We start from the raw sequence: 21,137 nt of genomic DNA, 5'->3' as shown, positions 1-21,137 counted from the left end.
CCTGAAAATATTAGAAATATGGTATCTAACCAGATTCTTACTCTGGATGGCATTACCTTGGCCTCCAGTAATGCTGTGAGGAACCTTGGAGTCATTTTTGACCAGGACATTTCCTTCAACGCACATATTAAACAAATATGTAAGACTGCTTTCTTCCATTTGCGCAACATCTCTAAAATTAGAAATATCCTGTCTCAGAGTGACGCTGAAAAACTAGTTGTAGGGTAATTTCCAATAAACCAAGTTCAAAAAAGAAGAGTCTATGGCTGACGCGTGTTCCTGGTTTCCAAAAGAAATGCTTCCAGTTGCATTATGATTCGAAGACTGTTTATTTATTACAAACTGAAGATGTAACAATGAACTCCTTCCTAAAAAAGCATGAAAGTTCCAAAAAATAGCAGTTATACAGAACTAGCTGTGCACACGGTCAGAAAACCGTGAGACTCCTAACCTCTCTGTCCATGCTCCTCCCCTTCCCTCTCACACAGGGTTTCATGCTACTATTGCACTTACATACTTAAAGTGAGAGGTAACCCCTTTTAGGTTCCAATCCCAAAACAGTAACTTACAATTACTTTATGTAAACACATATATTTTCACATTTATTAATCCTGAAAAGATGACTTATGTAATGAATCTATGAATTATAAAACAAACATGAACTCAATCGTAAATAAAATATAAAGCAGACGTCTGGCGCTGAAGGATATAAAAAAACAACAACAGCAATAGAATAATATTAAACACAAAGTGAACCGTCTTCCTTCATTAAATAGGTTCTTTTAGATGTTAAGGAGGAATTGACTTAACCAGGCTGGCGGAGAATGAAGACAACCGGACACCTGCAGCAGATGGGGAATCAGTGAACTTTTATTGAGACAGAGACAACCTCTCAACACAGCTCACATCAGGAGATTCCTAATATTTGCTGTAAGGATGGGTATATATTCTCTAAAACTTACAGGAGGGGGTTGTGAGGAAAGTGCTGCATTAGCAGAAAAACAACTCCATAAAAGGAAAGCGGCCTTGGGTGTTCTAGTCTCTTCGCTTGCAGATATCTTGCACCTGCAGGATGAGGCGATCGCTTCTTATCGCTCTCAAGGCCAAAGTCGTGAGCACATTTTATTACACAGTTGCACAGTAACTTTAAAGCTGAACAATATTTAAAGCTGAATAATGTTTGATCAGATTATATTTTCTTCAAATCCCCCTTTTGACCCATCTTAAATGGGTCAACACACAAAAATAAGTAACATTCAAAGGAACACAGAGACGTGTCGAAGCCTGGCTCGAAAAACTCCTCGGGTCTTATCATTTGTCTTTATCTGTCATTGCAGATGAGGAGAAAAGAGTCCAGGCACCACCCTGCCCAGGGGTCGGCTGCAAGCAGTCTCGGTTCCCGATGAAAGCAGTAACAGCTGTCCTGCACAAAAGGATACAACGAGTCAGTGCAACCAGGGTAGTGACACAAAATTAACATTTCCTGTAACTCAGCAACCAAAAAGGATAAGTAATGATAAAAATGTGGAGAGTACAGAGTATACTATAATAATGAGAGATATAAACGTGAAAATGTGAAAGAATAAATCAACCGTAAAATAAACCCAGAACGGTAACTGCTAAGGACATTCAAAAGTGAATATGGTAAAACGTGAGGAAGGGGTGTGGAAAAAAAACAATTTATATCCAGTGGTGGGAGTACACATTCGCTCAGGCTTAAGTCCGGAGACCCTGAGAACATCGCTTAACCCTCACAACCCGACCAGACACAGTTCAACCAGATATATCCTTCAAGAGGAAGTGGGTGAGGGAAACAATTAATAACAAGCCTAATACAAAACACCACAGAGAAACAACCATTCTAGAAGAATTTAAACAAGAGAAAGACGATAATGTTCGTCACCCTCACGATCAGAGTTTTCATCATCCGTTGGCGAGGAGGTGGGAAGTTGACTAGCCAATAAAGGCATCTGCCGGGCGAGATCCTTATCCTCAGGAGTGAGAGCTGTAACAATCAGTCTCTGGAAGAGGGATCGAATGCATGGAATACAACAGCAACCGCAGGTGACTAGGATAGCAACAAAAACTGAGATGGAAACTAGGATGGAAGCTACAAGGGCCTTATATTTGCCAAACATGTTAAGCCAAGAGTCCCACATGGCAGTATCAACGCCCGAGTGTTCCTTCATTTTAACAGTAAGAGCTGTGAGACCAGTAATAGCTTTAGTGAGGGAACCATCAGGAGCTGTGTTATTGGGGATATAAGTACAGCACTCCTGACCAAAAAGGCTGCAGACTCCGCCTCTTTCTGCGAGGAGAAAATCCGTTGCGACCCTGTTTTGGAAAGCCATTAGGGAAGTGGCAGATAACTGTGCATGCACAGCTTCAAAACCATCTCGAGTGTAATTAGCCAACAGTTGCACATTAAAGTGAATGTAGTTAATTCTGTCTACATTCGCATTTATTTCAACCATCCAAAGTATCGAGGCCCATCCTGCTTTAACCTGGTCTCGCAGTTTATATTCATCGGGGACCCCACGGGGTATACCTACAGCATCAATATAGGTTGGATTATGAGCTGAACCTGGGATTAGAGAACGTTTAGAGCGGCGTTCAGAGGAGGATGGGAGGCCAACTTCGTGTACTTTTATAGAGAGATCTACTGGAGTGACTAAAACAGGTAAAATAAGAGTTATGAGAGCGCAAAGACCTGACGCATCCCGAGGGAAACCATCATATAACTTGTTATTGCCACACCACCACCACAAATCAGCCCTAGCCGTAGGTCGGAAGTTTGGTTTCATAACCGTCATCTCAGTGCACCAAGAAGAGTTCAAGCTACCTAGTTTTACTGCATTGCCAGTCAGGTTAATACAAGTGAAATTGTTCACAGCTACATCTGATGAAAAGAAAGGTGGTTTATTAGAGACCGAGCGTTGAGTTTTAGGAAAGTGGTTTTCCAGATATGAGCAATGACCTCGTTTTGTATTGTTCATAAGATGCAGGAGGCATGCACTATTGACTGGCGCCGGTACAACTCTTAAAGTGGGGCGGGCTCCCATACATACTATGCAGTCGGAAGCCGTCTTGTCAGCAGCTTGTTCAGCTAGTAGTAACCAGTTGTTCGTTGCTCCAGAAATACCGGTTAGAATTTGGAAGAGGTCATCTTTAGACATTTTATTTGTGTCTACAATGCGTATTCGGCCGTTTCTCCCCCCGTTTGTATATGTCACCGGAGGGCCATTAAAGGTGGGGTTATCATCTTTAACTACAGAGCTTGGAGCTGCACCAACGCTAGGGCATATTTCCATTTGCCAATACAGGGCGGTGCGATCAGTCCAAGGGGCAAGTATAAATTGTTGACAGGAGGTCAAGGCCAGATCCTTTAGGGTAAAAATTAAGCCTGAAAGATCCGGTTTTTTTGCTATTCTGAGCATATTTTGGTTTCTCCAGTGCAAAGCCTGACCCCTAGAGTGCTTGGACCAATCGAGGTCCGTTTCTGACACTAAACTGGACCACTTCCACTGATGCCAACCTCCCAGGGTTATATACCACACTGAGGAGGAGAGATGTACTGCAAGGTTAAAAAGATCCCCCCCTTGGTCTTTGGTGACGGGAGTGACTGGGAAGCTAGCGAAATCTATTTCGACTACCCAACTTTTATTGTTGGGGACACAGAGAGTAATCATTCTAGTCGTACTTGGGGTGCAGGAGGTAACCGTGTGTCGTTTCTTTCTAAATCGATCGGGCGTGGGCAAAACTGGAGAGGAAGTGGTGGGCAAGACCCTAGGGGCTACATTTGTCAGATTGGGACTGTCAGAAGGGGGCGAAGCTTTTGAACTTGAAGGTGTCAGAAGTGTCGGGGGCCCTTCACAGATCAGGATTATGCCAATGGGAATGAGACCCAGGGCCAGGAAGCAAACAAAGACGCAACATCTTTGCCTGCCTGTCATTTCAGGGGGAAAGGGCCAAGACATGTTTACTTAGCTTGGATGTCTTCTAATAGAGGATGATGGGGCAGAGAAAGGTGGTCCAGTTCCCCCCACCTCGCCAAGGGCGTGTTCTAGGAGTTAAAGAGCAACAAAAAGTATCAGTGACACAACTTTAAATGAGCTTTCAGCGGTTAAAACTATTGCAATGTAAAATGTAAATCTTAAAAACTCAAGCCAATATAAAAGCAAAGTCATAAAAGATGTTAAAAATAGAAAAATAAAAATGTTTAGTTCAGTATGAAGAACACCCCCTTTTGTAACCAGCCGGCTTGTAGGTTGGGTTTTGGCTCCCTCAAGTGGTTGGTGATGCTGTTGCAGCTCCTTCTGACAGGTCCTTCTGCACCTCTCTCAAGGTTCTTCCTGGTTCGGTGGCAGCAGCGCACTGTGTGTAATGAAACCAGGTGTCACCTTTCCCTTCGAGCCTGACAGCGTGGGAGGTCCGCTCTGTTATGCGGTAAGGGCCTGTCCAGCGAGGCTCAGCCCACTTTCTCTTCGTGACTTTCAGGAGGACGTAGTCCATTCCAGGTGTAGCCGCCTCTTTCAGCTCTTGCTGGTTTCTTTCAGCGACCTGTGAGGAATACTGGGCAACAAAACTGCGGAGCATGTTATAATATGTCCTCGGATCGAGGTCTGAATCGGCTTCATCCGACATTAACAGGCGAGAGGAGGGGCCAGGAAAAGGCCTGCCATGCTCCAACTCAAATGGAGTGTAACCAGAGGTTTGATTTACTGAGCATCTTATGGACATTAATGCAAGAGGCAATGCCTTAACCCAATCTAATTTGGTCTGTGCACAGATTTTAGCCAATTTAGTTTTTAGAGTTTGATTCATCCTTTCCACTTTCCCCTGGGACTGGGGGTGGTAAACTGAGCCAAACTTATGTTTCAAACCTAGTGCGGCTTCAACCCTCTGCAGATCGTGGTTCCTGAAATGTGAACCATTGTCCGACCTTATGACCTCGGGAAACCCATGCTGTGGTATATAATGATTAATCAGACACTTCACCACAGTTCTACTGTTTTCACTTGCTGTCGGCCAGGCTTCTGGCCAACCTGAAAATGCATCCACAGCCACCAGCAGGTACCTGTAACCACCCACTCTGTCCACCATGTCTGTGTAATCAATGATTATTTCTTTCCCTGGGCAAAGTGGGATGGGGAAGTACCCTGCTATTGGCTTGAAGGCGGGCTTGATTCCAAATTGGTTGCACTCCTTACAGGTTTTAACCATGTATTTTGTCATGTCTTTTAGATAAGGGTGCCACCAGACGGCTAAGTTCCTCATCATTTGTGCAGGTCCCACATGCCCCACTCCATGTGCCTCTTCCATTGCTGTCTGTCTGACCCCTGGCGGTAGAATGGGCCTTCCATCTGGGCCACGCCAAACATCTGTGTTTGTGGCCCCTCTTGTTACCCATAATGATTTTTCCTGGGGGCTGGCTTTGTCCTGTAACTCTCTGATTGTGGCTAGGCCTAGTTGTATGGGTGGTCTTTCTGGAGGGGGTGTGGCTTCTGGGTCCATTACCATAATCAGGGAGGGTAAGTAACCAGCTGTCTGCTTAGCTACTAAGTCGGCCTGTTTGTTACCTAATGCCACTAAATCCAATCCGGCACTGTGTCCTTTGCATTTTACCACTGCCACCTTAACAGGTAACAACAGTGCTTCCGCTAATTCCCTCATTTCTATCTCATGTTTAATAGGCTTTCCGCTGGCTGTCAAAAAACCAGCTCTTAGCCACTGCTTGAGCTCCACATGCACTGCTCCCACAGCATAAGCTGAATCACTGTATATATTCACTTTCTGTCCCTTTCCCATCCTTAAGGCTTCAATCACCGCTCTCAGTTCAGCTCTCTGTGCAGACTGTTGTCCTGTCAACTGCTCTGCCTTCACTGTTTTCCATCTCATGTCTGTCTGTTCCACTATTGCCCATGCAGCCTTCAACATTCCACTTTCAGTTCTGAAACAACATCCATCTGTGAACCAATCTTTTTCTGCATCCATTAGAGGTTCTGCCTGCAAATCTGGCCTGATTTTCTCCTGTACCTGCACAACCTCTTCACACATATGTGGTTCCCCCGATCCCATGTGATCAGCCATGTTTATGCCTTCATGTGAGTAGGTGATGTGTGGTGCTTCCAAAATGGTACTGAGGCGTCTCTGCCTGAGTGAAGTGAGTGTGAAGGCCTGTGAGGAGACGTAGGCCACCACACTGTGTGATGTCAAAATTTTTAGTGGGTGGTTCATCACTATGTGTGCTGTTTTCTGAATGATTTTTGCAAGTCCAGAAACGTGTTGTGTGCACGGTGGGTGGCGTTTTTCAGTGTTGTCAAGCATTACGCTTACATATGTCAACACTTTTCTCTCTCCCCCTTTTTTCTGGAACAGGATACCATTGATATGGGTTCCAGTTCCAGAAACATCAAGATGAAAAGGCAAAGCATAATCTGGCACAGCAAGGTCAGAGGCGACAGAAAGCTGTTGTTTTAACTTTATAAACGCCTGTTCTGTTTCTGTAGTCCATGAGAGGGGAGCAGAGAGGTTTCTCATGCCTTGTTCATTTACCAAAGCGCGCAAAGGGGAAGTAAGGCCAACATAGTCTGGGACATAGGTCCTGCTGTAACCAGTCAGGCCCAAAAATGACAACATGTCTTTTACAGTTAGAGGTTTTGGATGGTGCAAAATGGAGTTCCTGTGTTCTGGGGACAAGGAAATACCGGACTGTGAGACCATGCGGCCTAGAAAAGAAACCTGTTTTCTTGCAATCTGTAGTTTGTTTTTGCTCACTTTAAAACCTGTGTTGGCCAGGTGGTGAAGTACCACTCTGGTGGCCTCCAAACAGATGTCAGCCGTGGGGGCAGACAGCAAAAGGTCATCCACATATTGTATTAACATACAGTCAGATGGTAGTGGGCTGGTTTGTAAAAGTTCTTTCAAACACTGATTAAACAGTCCTGGGGAGAGGGCAAATCCCTGTGGTAAGCGAGTGTAACGCCATTGTCGGCCTCTAAATGTAAATGAGAAAATGTCACGCAGTGACTCACGAAGTGGGAGGCAGAAAAAGGCATTAGCCAAGTCAATGCAGGTGAACCAGGCATGAGATGGTGGGAGGTTGGTCAAGGCAACATAAGGATTAGGCACAGGCAAAGTAGGAGTGCCAAGTAAGGCATTAATCCTTCTCAAATCATGTGCCATTCTGAACTTCCCCGTGCCTTTTTTCTCAACGGGTAGGATGGGCGTGTTCCACTTAGAGCAGGAGGGCTCCAAGACACCGGCAGTGACCAAACCAGAAATTGTTTCTGCAATCCCAGCCTCAGCCTCCGGTCTGTGTGGGTACTGAGGCTGCCACAAAGGGGTAGCAGATGACAGTTGAAAAGAGACTGGCTCCACATCAACTAAACCTACATCTGTGGGTCCATGGGACCACAAACAATCTGGAAGAGAGTCGAGTAAAGGCGCAGCATCACAGTGGTCTGTGTGTTCTCTGCCATGTGACCCGCTGACCACTCTATGTTGCAGTGTTGAGGAATTAAAGCAATCATTTAAAATTTGGTATGTGTTGGTAGATGGAGAAAACAAAACCTGTGGGAGTTTTGTAGGTGTCCAGTCAGTGGCCGCAAGGGAACGTTTAACCATTCCACCCAGCTCCTTAGCCTGGTGTCCAGGATGTAAGGCCAGTGACACATGGGGAGCTGCCTCATCAGACATCATGTACCACTGTAATTGATCTGTTGTAAAAGTAACCGCTGCTGCCACTCCCTCCGGTGCCGCAAAAATGCACGACATGTTCAGAGACCAAGCCCGCCCCTCACACTGCTCTTGGAACATGTGCTGGTACCAGGTGGTGTCATGCCTGTCATAAAACAGTGTAACATGAGGTGGGTCAGGGGGAGGGACATAAGGATGTAGGAGTGAGAGCCACGGCCGCCATTGCTGAAAAGCAGTACAAACTCCTGGTTCAGCAGGTGTTTCAACTTCCAATAATGCCCAGTAGATGTCAGCAGAGTCCGTCAAACAGGAGGAGGGTTGCAGCAGAAACTGACCACCTCCCTCTGGCCCATCAGAGCAGGGAAGTACAACCCCAGTAGGGAGAGTCACAGTTAGGCCTTGTGAAGAGCAGAGTATTGTGGCTCCTAATTTAATCAACAAGTCTCTTCCCAGTAAATTCACAGGCGCCTGTTTTGAACAAACATAGCTGTGTAACAAGGTCTGATCTCCAACCTTTGTGGGTAGGGGCACGGTGTAAGGCAGAGTTTTAGGTTCCCCAGATATGCCCACCACTGTAATCACTCTGTCAGTAAGTCTTTCACGAGCAACATCCTTAATGGTGGAGTACGTAGCTCCAGTGTCCACTAAAAAGCTGCTTCTTCTTCTATCTACAGTTATGGACAGCATAGGGTCCGCCGTTGTCCCTTCACCGTCCTGGGCAGTCTGTGGGGTGTCCTATAGCTGGGGACCACCCTCGTAGTACTCCCACCCCATCACAGGCATCTGTGGGGCCGGGGGCACTTCAACTAAAGCACCACGAGGTCCACCTCTGTGGCCAGGATGCTGATAGGGCCCACCACGGGCTCCCCTGCCTCTTCCAGCAGCCGGGTTCAAAGGGCACGCTTTAGCCCAGTGTCCAGGTTGTCCACACCGGAAACAAACATACATCTGGCCTCCCCTACCACCTCCCATCTGACCCCTTCCCCTGAAACCACCTCTGTTTCCTCCAAATGGGGAACCTCTCTGCCCATAAGGGGCCGGGGAGTGATAAGCACCATACTGGGGGGGCTGTGGATCAGTTGGCCATGGGTTCGGATACAAATCAGGGGCAACTGGACCAGGAGGGGGAGCCGCAGCGGCCACAAGCTGCTTTTTAGGCTTGTCACCTTTTCCACCCAGGTCGTTTTTAGCTTTCTGCAGCTGAACCTTCAACAGTTGCAACTGTAAATCTTCGACGCTCTCCGCTTTATCATCAGACTTAATCTGCACTTTGTTAAGATTAAAAATCAAATGTTTCTTCCAGATTGCAAAGTCACAGTCCTGCAAATCAGGATTATCCTCCATTTTCTGGCTTACTGACTCCGGAATGCCCCTCAGCACCGCCCTTCTAAACCACATGCTCTGTGAACAAGTCCTACTGGGGTGATGACCTGTATGGTTCACCCAGTCTTCAACAGCCTGATTTAGATAATGGGTGGGATTTTGCTTTCCCTCCCATTTAAATTTCTGTAAGGTGCCTTGATTTTTGGGTGGGAATTGTTTGCGCAGGGCCGGTCCAATAAACCTCAAGGCCTGCATTAGTGGCACCTCGTTCTCATGCATGGTAGTACCCGCATTTTGTTCCAGGTCCGCTGCCTGAGATCGGGATGTGCACCTAGTTATAATAGCTCTAAAATCTCCCAGTGCGAGGTCCTGTCCAGCTGTGTATTTATCCAAACCAGCCAACCAGGCATTCCCTCCCTCCATTATGTCAGGGAGTTTGTCCACTAGGGCCTGGACATCTCCGAATGAATAAGGTTGATACACTGGTGTACGTTGCGCTTTAGTCTGGACCAGGGGAAACATGCCTGGAGGCTGAGGCACAGGGCCCTTAGATCTAGTCTGATATCCTAAACTGGGAGAGGTAGGGAGGGGTGTATTGTTAAGGTCACTGAGTTCATCATCAGTATCCTCAGTTTCTTCCCCGCCTGGTGGGTTAGCAGTGTCAGCAAAAACGTGGGCTAAACTCATCTGTGTTTCCGGATCCTGACGGCCCACCAAAGACATGGTAACTGTGACATTTGGTGAAGTGCCAGGCTCAGTTTTTGCAGTAGCGGTCAGATCTCCCTTAACAGCGACAGGAGTGCTGGCAAAGGGGTTGGACCGGGAAAGAGGGGCTGACGCAACACGATTATTCACCTGGACCACTGACCTATGTTCATTTAAGCAGCTGCGTAATGCTGCTTCTAGATCAGTTAATTGTTGTTCAGTGGGTTCCTGTCTGTTCATTCGAACCGCAAATGGTGCGCTCGCAAATGGGTCAGTTAGGCCCTCAGATCCGGTTCCAAAACAATGGGACATAGAAGAGGGGGCTCTACTACTAGCTGAGGATGTCGCCGACAGAGAGGAGCTTCCTGGGCAAAAATGCTTGGTATCTATGGGAGTTGGAGCTACGGGCGGTTCTTCTCCAATAGTCATTATTCCACCAGAGATATTAAGTACCGGATATATGCCTGCTGAGGGAGGAGTTGAGGCAGAATAGGGAGGTGGCTGAGACCTATTTTTCTTCATGTGTGGTTTTGCAGTTTCCCATAAACACACCCAGTGATTAAATTTAGCTTTGCGGCCTGCGTGCTTATCTGCTTCCTTTCTGTGTCTCACCCCGCTCATCACACCTGCACCTGCTGCTGCTGAGTTGGCTTCTTCCTCTTTCTCTTTTGCCTGCATAGCCTTATTCTGCCAAATTATTCCCCAATTACCACTACTCCCCTCGTCCTTTCCCTTTTCTTTCATTAACCTTTCAGCTGTTTTCCTCAATGACTCTTTCTGCTTTTTTGCTTCTTTAGGCTGGTGTGTGGAGTTGATGACTGTCTCAACACATGTTAATTGTTCTCCCAATGTGCTAAGAATAACACCGGGACCCCAACCATCATCATTAGTTTCTCGATCTAATTCTCCATCCATTTTACTGTCAATGGAGGAGTGTTCTTTTATTGATTTTAAAGGAGAATTTGGGCCAGCTGGGTTTCTGCCTCTGTTAGGCACTAACAGCTGGGGCGCTGCTTTAAAGGTGAGTCAGCACTGAAATATCCCTTCAGGTGTTACCAAGCTTCTACCAAACCGGAGTCTGGCGGGTAACCTTGCCTAGAGCTTCCTGATAGGGGTGCTAGTTGGTTGTCACCTTGTTCACACGTCTCATTCACACTTCATACATTACCTGCAGTCACTCATTACCCTCCTTATGTATGTAATAAATGTATAAAAAAATTCTATGTGTGGTGTATTATTTTAACCAAAAGAGGAACCTAGTTCCTTTAATTGTGTAATCTGTGAACAACGGAGAACCAAACTGTCCTGCCCAGTGTTCCACAGCAAGCATTCAGCGTGTATTTATGTGTGTCCAATATCAAACAGAACATCAAAACATTTAAAACACTAAAATCATCGGGGTTTTAAGAAGAGATCCGTTTTCTCCTATTGATCAAAGGGACCCCTCCTTTGGACTCCAACCAGTACTTCTCCTTTTTAAGTTTTAGAGGATCTTTTCTAATAAAGTCCTCTGGGCCTTCCTAACCCTTCTGTAGTTTAGAGAATATTACTAAAAAATATTCTCAAGGCCTTTAACCTTTTAATTTATTTAGAAAGGCGTTACTAATAAACCCTTTCAAGGTCCCAGACCTGCACTGAGGTATATATCCGACACCGGAGAGCAACCCGTCGGCTGCAACCGTGGTCAGACCTCAGTTCACTCTTATCTTTATTCACTTATTCACTTATTTCTTATTCACTTATCTCTTATTCACTTGTCTGATTCTCAACAAGCCTTAAGTAAGCCAGACAATTTTGGTTATGAATTACTAGGAGTTTGGACACTAAGTATTTTTATAATGTTCAATATAGCAGAAATAAAAGGTCTGCTTACCTTGTTTTTTGTGTGCACACAGCTTTTGTCCAAACTCCGTTCACTCAGACCACTGCCGATGTCCTCCCATCCGTTCCAGTTGCCCTGGAGCGGATCCTGTTCCGTGACGCCAATTGAAGGATATAAAAAAACAACAACAGCAATAGAATAATATTAAACACAAAGTGAACCGTCTTCCTTCATTAAATAGGTTCTTTTAGATGTTAAGGAGGAATTGACTTAACCAGGCTGGCGGAGAATGAAGACAACCGGACACCTGCAGCAGATGGGGAATCAGTGAACTTTTATTGAGACAGAGACAACCTCTCAACACAGCTCACATCAGGAGATTCCTAATATTTGCTGTAAGGATGGGTATATATTCTCTAAAACTTACAGGAGGGGGTTGTGAGGAAAGTGCTGCATTAGCAGAAAAACAACTCCATAAAAGGAAAGCGGCCTTGGGTGTTCTAGTCTCTTCGCTTGCAGATATCTTGCACCTGCAGGATGAGGCGATCGCTTCTTATCGCTCTCAAGGCCAAAGTCGTGAGCACATTTTATTACACAGTTGCACAGTAACTTTAAAGCTGAACAATATTTAAAGCTGAATAATGTTTGATCAGATTATATTTTCTTCAGCGCTTACACTAGTTCATACATTTATTACTTCCAGGCTGGACGACTGCAATTCATTATTATCAGGATGTCCAAAAAACTCACTGAAAAGCCTTCAGTTAATCCAAAATGCTGCAGCAAGAGTCCTGATAGGGACTAGAAAGAGAGAGCATATTTCTCCTGTTTTGGCTTCCCTTCATTGGCTTCCTGTTAAATCCAGAATTGAATTCAAAATCCTGCTCCTCACATACAAGGTCTTAAATAATCAGGCCCCATCTTATCTTAATGACCTTGTAGTACCATATCACCCTATTAGAGCACTTCGCTCTCGCTCTGCAGGCCTACTTGTTGTTCCTAGAGTATTTAAAAGTAGAATGGGAGGGAGAGCCTTCAGTTTTCAGGCCCCTCTTCTGTGGAACCAGCTTCCAGTTTGGATTCAGGAGACAGACACTATCTCTACTTTTAAGATTAGGCTTCAAACTTTCCTTTTTGCTAAAGCATATAGTTAGGGCTGGACCAGGTGACCCTGAATCCTCCCTTAGTTATGCTGCAATAGACGTAGGCTGCCGGGGATTCCCATGATGCATTGAGTTTTTCCTTTCCAGTCACCTTTCTCACTCACTATTTAATAGACCTCTCTGCATTGAATCATATCTGTTATTAACCTCTGTCTCTCTTCCACAGCATGTCTTTTATCCTGTCTTCCTTCTCTCACCCCAGCCGGTCACAGCAGATGGCTCCGCCCCTCCCTGAGCCTGGTTCTGCCGGAGGTTTCTTCCTGTTAAAAGGGAGTTTTTCCTTCCCACTGTCACCAAAGTGCTTGCTCATAGAGGGTCATATGATTGTTGGGTTTTTCTCTGTATCTATGAAGCGCCTTGAGGAGACTTTTGTTGTGAATTGGCGCTATATAAATAAAATTGAATTGAATTGAATTGTCAGCTATCAGCTAGAAAAGGATCCTGGTGTTATTTGTCTCTCTGAAACAGTTCATAACTTCCCTTCAACTCATTTATGTCACCTAAAATGTAAACCTTTTTCTCCATCACCTGTTCAGCTCTGATGATTCTGTAAGGACATCTCCTGGTTTCATCTTCATGTTTCCCTCTCACCACATATCCAAACCGATCCAAACCAAAGGACCATAACACACAGAAACACCCCCACTTTTCTATTTTCAAAGCTGTGTGAGTCGAGGTGCACCAAAAAGCTGATGTGGTTTATTATAAATCATCACTTAATCTGCTGGACTGGACGAGGATGGCACTGAAGGCAATGATGTGGGAGCCGCAGATGGTGGCGCTGCATGCGACGGCGTGGGAGCCGCAGATGGTGGTGCTGCAGGCGACGGCATGGGAGCCGCAGATGGTGGCGCTGCAGGCGACAAAGGCTGGAAAGGCTGGAAAGGCCTCTTGGACCCTCCAGATAACAAAACTGACACTCCAAAAAATAAACTCAGGCAAGCAGCCTAAACACACAGCATCGTAAACGGCAGATCGCGACACGGACAAACTGAAACACAGGGCTTAAATACACAGAGGGAGCATTCAGGGAATAGGTTACATGAGGGAAACACTGCTGGGGCAAATCAAGCCTAACCAGACAAAGGAAGCACAACCATTTACATGAGACAAGAGCTGTGTCCCAAAACGTCGGCTGCATCCTCCGGAGGCCGCACTTGAAGGCCGATTACGTCACAGCCAGGCGACAAAGGCTGTCCCAATTCGTCGACTCCTTCAAATGCGGCCGAGAAATGCGTCCTTCATTTCCCCGAATTTGAAGGATGGGTCGGGCGTGTCCTTCGTGGCCCACCATATCCCAGAATTCATAGCGCGACCCAGCCAAATTTCAGCTGCCAACAATGGCGGCCCCCTCGATAGCAAGCCGGGGGATTCAATGGTCACTCCAGCCGGCGAGAGCAGCAGACTCCCGGCTTCATTGTTTTCAGACCCCCGCTCTTTCGCTACTCAGGTTAAACATGATATATAAGTCACTCGGATAACATAAAAATGTAATTTTTTACCCTTTTTCTGTGTTTTATTTGTTCCGGAGTAAATCGGTTTGGTTGAGATCAAAGTTATAAGATTACCGTATTTTCACGACCATAAGACGCACTGTGCTAAAAGGCGCAGTCTCAGTTATGTGTGCCATTACTGTATTTAACACACACATAAGGCGCACTGGATCATAGGGCGCATACAAGTACCGTATGCGGATTTAAAAATAAAGCGGGAGCAAACCTGAGTTCGGTACCTTACTCACATTTTTATTCCCAGTAATCGTCATCATCAACAACACACAAGCATACAAGTGTGCGTATTTAAAAATAAAGCAGGAGCAAAACAAAGTTTGGTACTCACATTTTTATCATCAATCAAACCCATCGAAGTCCTCATCCTCTGTGTCTGAATTGAACAGCTGCGCTAAATCTCCATCAAACATGCCAGGTTCACTTTCTTCACTGTCAGAGTCACTTTCCGTGCCGTGCGGCTCCTCGGAAATGATGCCGGCGTTTGCGAAAGCTCGAACAACAGTGCCAGCAGACATGTTAGCCCAAGCATCTACAATCCATTGGCAAATTGTGGCGTAACTCGCCCGGCGCTGCCTTCCACTCTTGGTGAAACTGTGGTCTCCATCGGTCATCCATCGCTGGATGTGTTTGTCGCCGATGTGTTTGCTGCAGTAGGAGCGGAAGATGGCCAGCTTTTCCTTATAATCAGCTGGAAGTTGCTGCGCTCCTGTAGTCCTGGTCCGGATGGAAAAATGGCACCGTTTCATAAAAAGTGAAAGTGAAACTGCTTTTAGCCGAATGGTGACCGTCGAAACTCTTCTCCCTTTAGCGTTCTCATTGTGTTCTCTACTACGTCCTCATTACAACACACAGGGCGCACCGCGCTATAGGGCGCGCCGTACTTTTTGAAGAAAATCTAAGACTTTTAAGTGCGCCTTATGGTTGTGAAAATACGGTAAATAAAACATTATTTATCCATCGGGTGGGTTCCTCCGGGATTTTCACACAGCTGAATAAACGTCAAACAGAAAACTGATTAAACAGAAGTGTGAGACGGTCGAGAATTTACGCCAGTGTCCTGTTATATTTTAGATAGCAAGGAGCAGACGGACGAGTTTATTAAACACTACCGACAGAGCGGTGACGCAAATCTGAAGGCTAGACCATCCCATTTCACAGCCTCGCACTTCCGGCCTTCTTGGTCTTCGGAGGACCCGGCCCACGTAGACCGCGAAGGGCGGGGCCTCCAAAGGATGCATCCGTCGTTTTGGGACACAGCTAAGGACTTTCAAAGTAAAACAGGAAACATAACACAGACTGAACTTACAGACAGACTCACAGACAGGCACTACAACAGAGGGAACAGAGACGTGGGACCAGGGCAGACACAGACAATGACTGGACACCGGGATATAGCAACTGAGGATTACACAGAGACATAAACCATAACATAACCATAACTCTAACAAAGAAACCAAAGACTAGAAATGATCAATAATATAATAAACTCAAAACCCTGGGTCCTAACACGTTGGTTATTAACAAAAAGTATTTCACAGTGAAAAGGCACTACAGCTTAGTTGCCCCCCCCCCCCCTCTTTTGTCCTCCTGTTTCCCCTCCCTCTCCCCTCCAGAGAGATGACTTCAGTTATGGACACATGACAACCATCAGAACAAGGAGGCACAGCTACCACTTCTTTATTGTCAAAGCTGTTTCACAGTTGAGGTGTTAAGAACACTGAAACACTGGTATAGTTATAATAACAATAAGAAAACCACATAACACAGCCCTTTACTAAATAAAAACTCACTTAACACTGGTAAACTTTAATTGGGAGCATGTGTGAACCAGAGAAGTTGAGATTGGGTTGAGATTGGGATTGAGATTGGGAGTGTTAATTAAACTACAAAGCTTGTAATCACTGCAATCACAACCTTTCAATAAACTACTGCTGTGTGCTTTTTTGCCACTGCTTCTTTTTTATTGTTTAACCTGACAAAACATGTTGCCCTCATATCTGTTTATCATATCTGTTTGAACATTATTATTCCAGCCTAGTTAAACATGGTTAATATTGGCTATTGTAGATAACAATGTCAAAAAACGTTTCCAGTAAGTATAAATGTAGTCTCTCAAAAACAACTGCTCCCTAGTGTCCAAATGTGTATTGTGCAGCGGAGAGCTGCTAGCCTCAACAGAATCCTGGGGTCTGTGGTTTACGCCTGCGCAAACCAGCTCACCAGGCTGTTCAATCTCTCTCTGACTCATGCTACCATTCCCATTTATCGGAAAGCCTGCGCGATCCTTCCCATTCCCAAAAAGACTGGAACAGACAACCTCAACAAATACTAACCTATAGACCTCACATCTGTAGTCATAAAGTATTTTGAGTGGATAGTGTCTCAGCACATCAGCGGCAGCCTACCTCCCTCTCTCGACCCATTTGCTTAGAGAGCATATCGATCCAAAGCGGATGCCATTACCATCACCATTCACAGAGCGCTGAACCATCTGGAGAACAGGAAGAGCTATGTGAGAATGTTCTTAGTGGACTATAGCTTAGCATTCAACACAATAATCCCTTACAACCAAAGTGGACCACATCCTTCCTTTCACCTGCTCCTGGATCAAAGTTTGCCTCACAAATAGGCCCTTATTCAGTCAGACTTGGCCCTACCTTCTCCCCCTCACTGCCACTCATTACAGATCCCTGCAGGGCTTTGTTCTCAGCCCCCTACTGTACACCCTGTACACGTATGACTGTACACCAACCCACCCAAACAACAAAACTTAATGTCCTTAAAAAAGAGGAGGCACAGAAGGGTCCACTATTATCTTATCTTTCAGACAGAACTTTTATTTTTCATTTTAGAAAAAAGCAGATGATAGTTTAGGTGATTTTTTTTTAGCCTTTAATGATAAGCTGAGTCTTTGTTGTACTGCCCCATGATTAAACCGTACTCTGGTGCTGCCATCTACTGACATTAAAGTGCAACAACAGGTTTCCACCTCTGAGTCTGACCCACTGAAAGTTTAACGTCCCCAATTTGTGAATGTGCAGCAGCTGTTTTGTGTCTGATATGGAGCAAACTTCACAATAACAGATATTCGCCTGCTTAACCACCACAATATGTGGTCATATTTTTCATTCACTTAACGTAATATAGACTCACTGCCCACTTTATTAACAACTCCTTGTTAGTATCAAGTTGAAATCCCATTTTTCCTTCAGAACTGCTTCACTTCCTTCATGTTTTTAGCATAGATTCAAAAGTATGCTAAAAACATTTCTCACAGGTTTTAGCCCAAATTGACATAAAACCCAAAGTTGCAAACAGAGGCAGTTTATAGAGGCTAGGAACAATCCATGCTTTCATGGTGTTTATATTCTAACTCTACAATCTGAATGTTGCAGCAGAAATTTAAACTCATTCGATCATACCGCCATCTGAAAAAACAAAAAAATTCCAATCTTCTGATGTCCAATTTTAGTCAGTTTGTGCGAATTGTAGATTCAGTTTGCATTTCTCAGGGTGAAAGAGCATCACCCAGTGCAGTCTTCTGCTGCAGTAACCTATCTGCTATAAGTTTCAATGTGTTGTGTAATCAGAAATGCTCTTCTGCATACCTTGATTGTAACAAGTGTTGCTGTGTTGGCTTTGTATGATCTTGGAGCAGTCTGGCTGGTCTCCTCTGACACCAACTGGAGTTTTTCATTCAGAGAACAGCTGCTCTATTTCCTCTTTGTCAGACTCTTCTCTGTAAACCCAGGAGAGAAATCACAGCAGATCAGCAGCTTCTGAAACACTCAGACAGCTGGTCTGGCACCAACAACCATGCCATGTGACTAGTATCACCTTTTTTCACCATTACGATTACAACACAAATATATGAAAAAAAAAAGACACATTTCAGTACAAATAAAATATCTTGTGACCTCGATGGTCTCGGTTTCAGAAATAAAACAAAAACACAATTTTTAAAGGATAAAAGACAAACAGGAAACAGCTGATCGCAAACACAGCTTTGGTTACTTACTGAAAGAACTCACAAAATCATTTTGTTGTTTTTAAAAGAGTTTAATGTAAATACAAAGTCAATCTCAGCACATGGAGCTGTTAGGGTGCCTGGGTTGTCGACCCAGTGTTTTGTGTTTTTGGTTCTTTGATTTTATTTATTTCTTTATATTGTAGCTCTCTGTGCCTTATGGGTTTTTGGATTATTTTAGGTGGAGGTTCTCTGTGTGGGTTTTGTTAGACTTTTAGTGTTCTGGTTTCTGTCTGTGTGCTTTAGTTGCTGTCTCCCCCTTCTGCTTTATCCCCTTGTCAAGTCTCTGTGTTATGTTTTCAGTTTTACTTTGAAGTCCGTGCCTCAGGTCATTGTATCAGGTTTTGCTTCCTTTGTCTCATCAGCCCTGATTTGCCCCAGTTGTGTTTCCCTCCTGTTTCCCACTCCCTGATTGCTCCCTCTGTGTATTTAAGGCAAGGCAAGGCAAGTTTATTTGTATAGCACAATTCAACAATAAGGTGATTCAAAGTGCTTTACAGAGACATTAGAAACAAGAACAAATAAAAAGCATGATTTAAAATTGATTAAAACAAGCAAATAAACTAACTAACTAATTAACAAACAAACAAACAACAGTATATAAAATCAAAACAGATAAAATCAGAACAGTAGATAAAATCAGTAGTTAAATGTAAGTTTTGAAATTTAAGCTTAAAGTGTGGATTTGGTGCTTTATTAAAATGCAGCTGAGAACAGGTGAGTCTTCGACCTGGATTTAAATAAACTGAGTGTTTCAGCTGATCTGAGGCTTTCTGGGAGTTTGTTCCAGATATAAGGAGCATAAAAGCTGAATGCAGCTTCTCCGTGTCTGGTTCTGACTCTGGGAACTGATAAAAGACCGGATCCAGATGACCTGAGGGATCTGGAAGGTTCATACTGGGTCAGGAGGTCATTGATGTATTTTGGTCCTAAACCATTCAGAGCTTTATAGGCCAGCATCAGAACTTTAAAGTCTATCCTCTGACGGACAGGCAGCCAGTGTAAAGACCTCAGAGCTGGACTGATGTGGTCCACTTTTTTGGTCTTAGTGAGGACTCGAGCAGCAGAGTTCTGAATGAGCTGTAGTTGTCTGACTGATTTTTTAGGTAGACCAGTAAAGATGCTGTTACAGTAATCAAGCCTACCATGTGTAACAGTTGAGTTTATCATCCAGGCATCCATGAAAACGAAACGGAATTTATGACATTTAATAGAGTTAGAAATTAGCAGGAAGTTAGCTCGCTAGCTTCCATCTAAATGAGGGATTTTGGAAACAAATTCAAACGTACTGCTCTGCTATCACTTCCAACATAAATGAAGACAGAAAACTAGACAGCAGTGACGTTTGTAGGGTTTCGGGTCGTTGTCTTGTTGAAAGATCCAGCCCCGGCGCAGCTTCAGCTTTGTCACTGATTCCTGGACATTGGTCTCCAGAATCTGCTGATACTGAGTGGAATCCATGTGTCCCTCAGCTTTGACAAGATTCCCAGTCCCTGCACTGGCCCCACAGCCCCACAGCATGATGGAACCACCACCATATTTTACTGTAGGCAGCAGGTGTTTTTCTTGGAATGCTGTGTTCTGTTTCCTCCATGCATAACGCCCCTTGTTATGCCCAAATAACTCCATTTTAGCTTCATCAGTCCACAGCACCTTATTGCAGAATGAAGCTGGCTTGTCCAAATGTGCTTTAGCAAGCGGCTCTTGCTGTGGAAACAGACAGCTTGAATTTCTGAGACAGCTTTCTGTATCCTTCCCCTAAACCATGATGGTGAACAATCTTTGTCTTCAGGTCATTTGACAGTTGTTTTGAGACCCCCATGTTGCTACTCTTCAGAGAAAATTAAAAGAGGAGGGAAACTTACAATTGACCCCTTAAATACTTTTTCTCATTATTGGATTGACTTGTGTATGTAGGTCAGGGGTCACTGAGCTCACCGAGCCAATTTGAGTTCCAATAATTAGTTCTAAACTTTTTGGAATCAATAAAATGACAGCAGTGCCCAAATTTATGCATCTGCCTGATTTTGTTTAAACAATTATTGCACACTTTCTGTAAATCCAATAAACTTCATTTCTCTTCTCAAATATCACTGTGTGTGTCTCCTATATGATATATTTAACTGACATTTTTTATTGAAACGACCAACGATTTATACAGGAAAACAATGACTATTAACAAGGTGGCCAAAACTTTTGCATCCCACTGTATCTCACTGAATTGTTACTCTTTAGCCTAATGTGTCTTATTTTAAGTGTAAAGAGATATTTTTGACTAGAAATGAGACAAATATACTTGGTAAGATTTTGAGTTTTTCCAGTGAGTAAATATTCTGGTGCCAGTAAACTGTCTTACAATGGTTTGTCTAAAAATTTATCTTGTGGTTAAAATGTATGAAAATGTCATCTAATCACTGAAGTGGTCCACCAGTCCACCCTCTGGAATCTAGCTGCTGTTCTCTAACTGGTCCACAAATCCACTGTAAAACACACTAGTTTATTTTATCTTTGTTCTCCTCATAAAGTTACCCTCACTGAGGGGCAGAACATTCAAATGGAGAGGTTTTTATTTTATATAAAGATGCAGAAAAAGAATGGCACCATAAAGATGTTTTTATGGTAACTTCATCACCACTTTCTAAGTGTGCTGTCGTCTCCAGAGCAGTGATCTGGTTTCTCTGCAGGTTCAATAAACTTTGGTCTCACTTGATCTTCTCGTTTGATTCTGTGGGTTTCACAAAGATGTCTGATGGAAAGCCCAGAAAGACCTTCATGTGCATTTACATGATGGATCATAATTCATTGTAAAATATCATTTTTAACACTATTTTATGACTAAAATGCTTAACAACAACTTTCCAAAAAGTAAGAGAAAAAACACAGGATGC

At 44.2% G+C, this 21,137-nt stretch overlaps 3 protein-coding genes across 3 annotated transcripts in view; 1 reads left to right on the top strand and 2 right to left on the bottom strand.

Annotated features, from left to right (window-relative positions):
* Positions 1-21,137, top strand: part of LOC146713181 (uncharacterized) — a 229,722-nt gene that overhangs the window by 26,929 nt on the left and 181,656 nt on the right. The window lies entirely within an intron of this gene.
* On the bottom strand, positions 1,315-4,265 carry LOC146713197 (uncharacterized). The gene has a single exon (XM_085452279.1). It carries the CDS (start codon positions 3,975-3,977, stop codon positions 1,872-1,874), a length of 2,106 nt encoding a protein of 701 aa, XP_085308405.1. The 5' UTR covers positions 3,978-4,265; the 3' UTR covers positions 1,315-1,871.
* On the bottom strand, positions 8,434-11,151 carry LOC146713196 (uncharacterized). The gene has a single exon (XM_085452275.1). It carries the CDS (start codon positions 10,639-10,641, stop codon positions 8,434-8,436), a length of 2,208 nt encoding a protein of 735 aa, XP_085308401.1. The 5' UTR covers positions 10,642-11,151.

The sequence above is a fragment of the Copadichromis virginalis genome, linkage group LG3 (genome assembly GCF_057382275.1).
Source record: "Copadichromis virginalis isolate Kocher_CV1m ecotype Utaka linkage group LG3, C_Virginalis_male_GT1.1, whole genome shotgun sequence".
In the NCBI taxonomy this organism is placed as follows: Eukaryota; Metazoa; Chordata; class Actinopteri; order Cichliformes; family Cichlidae; genus Copadichromis; species Copadichromis virginalis.
This window is presented reverse-complemented; position numbering and strand designations above follow the sequence as displayed.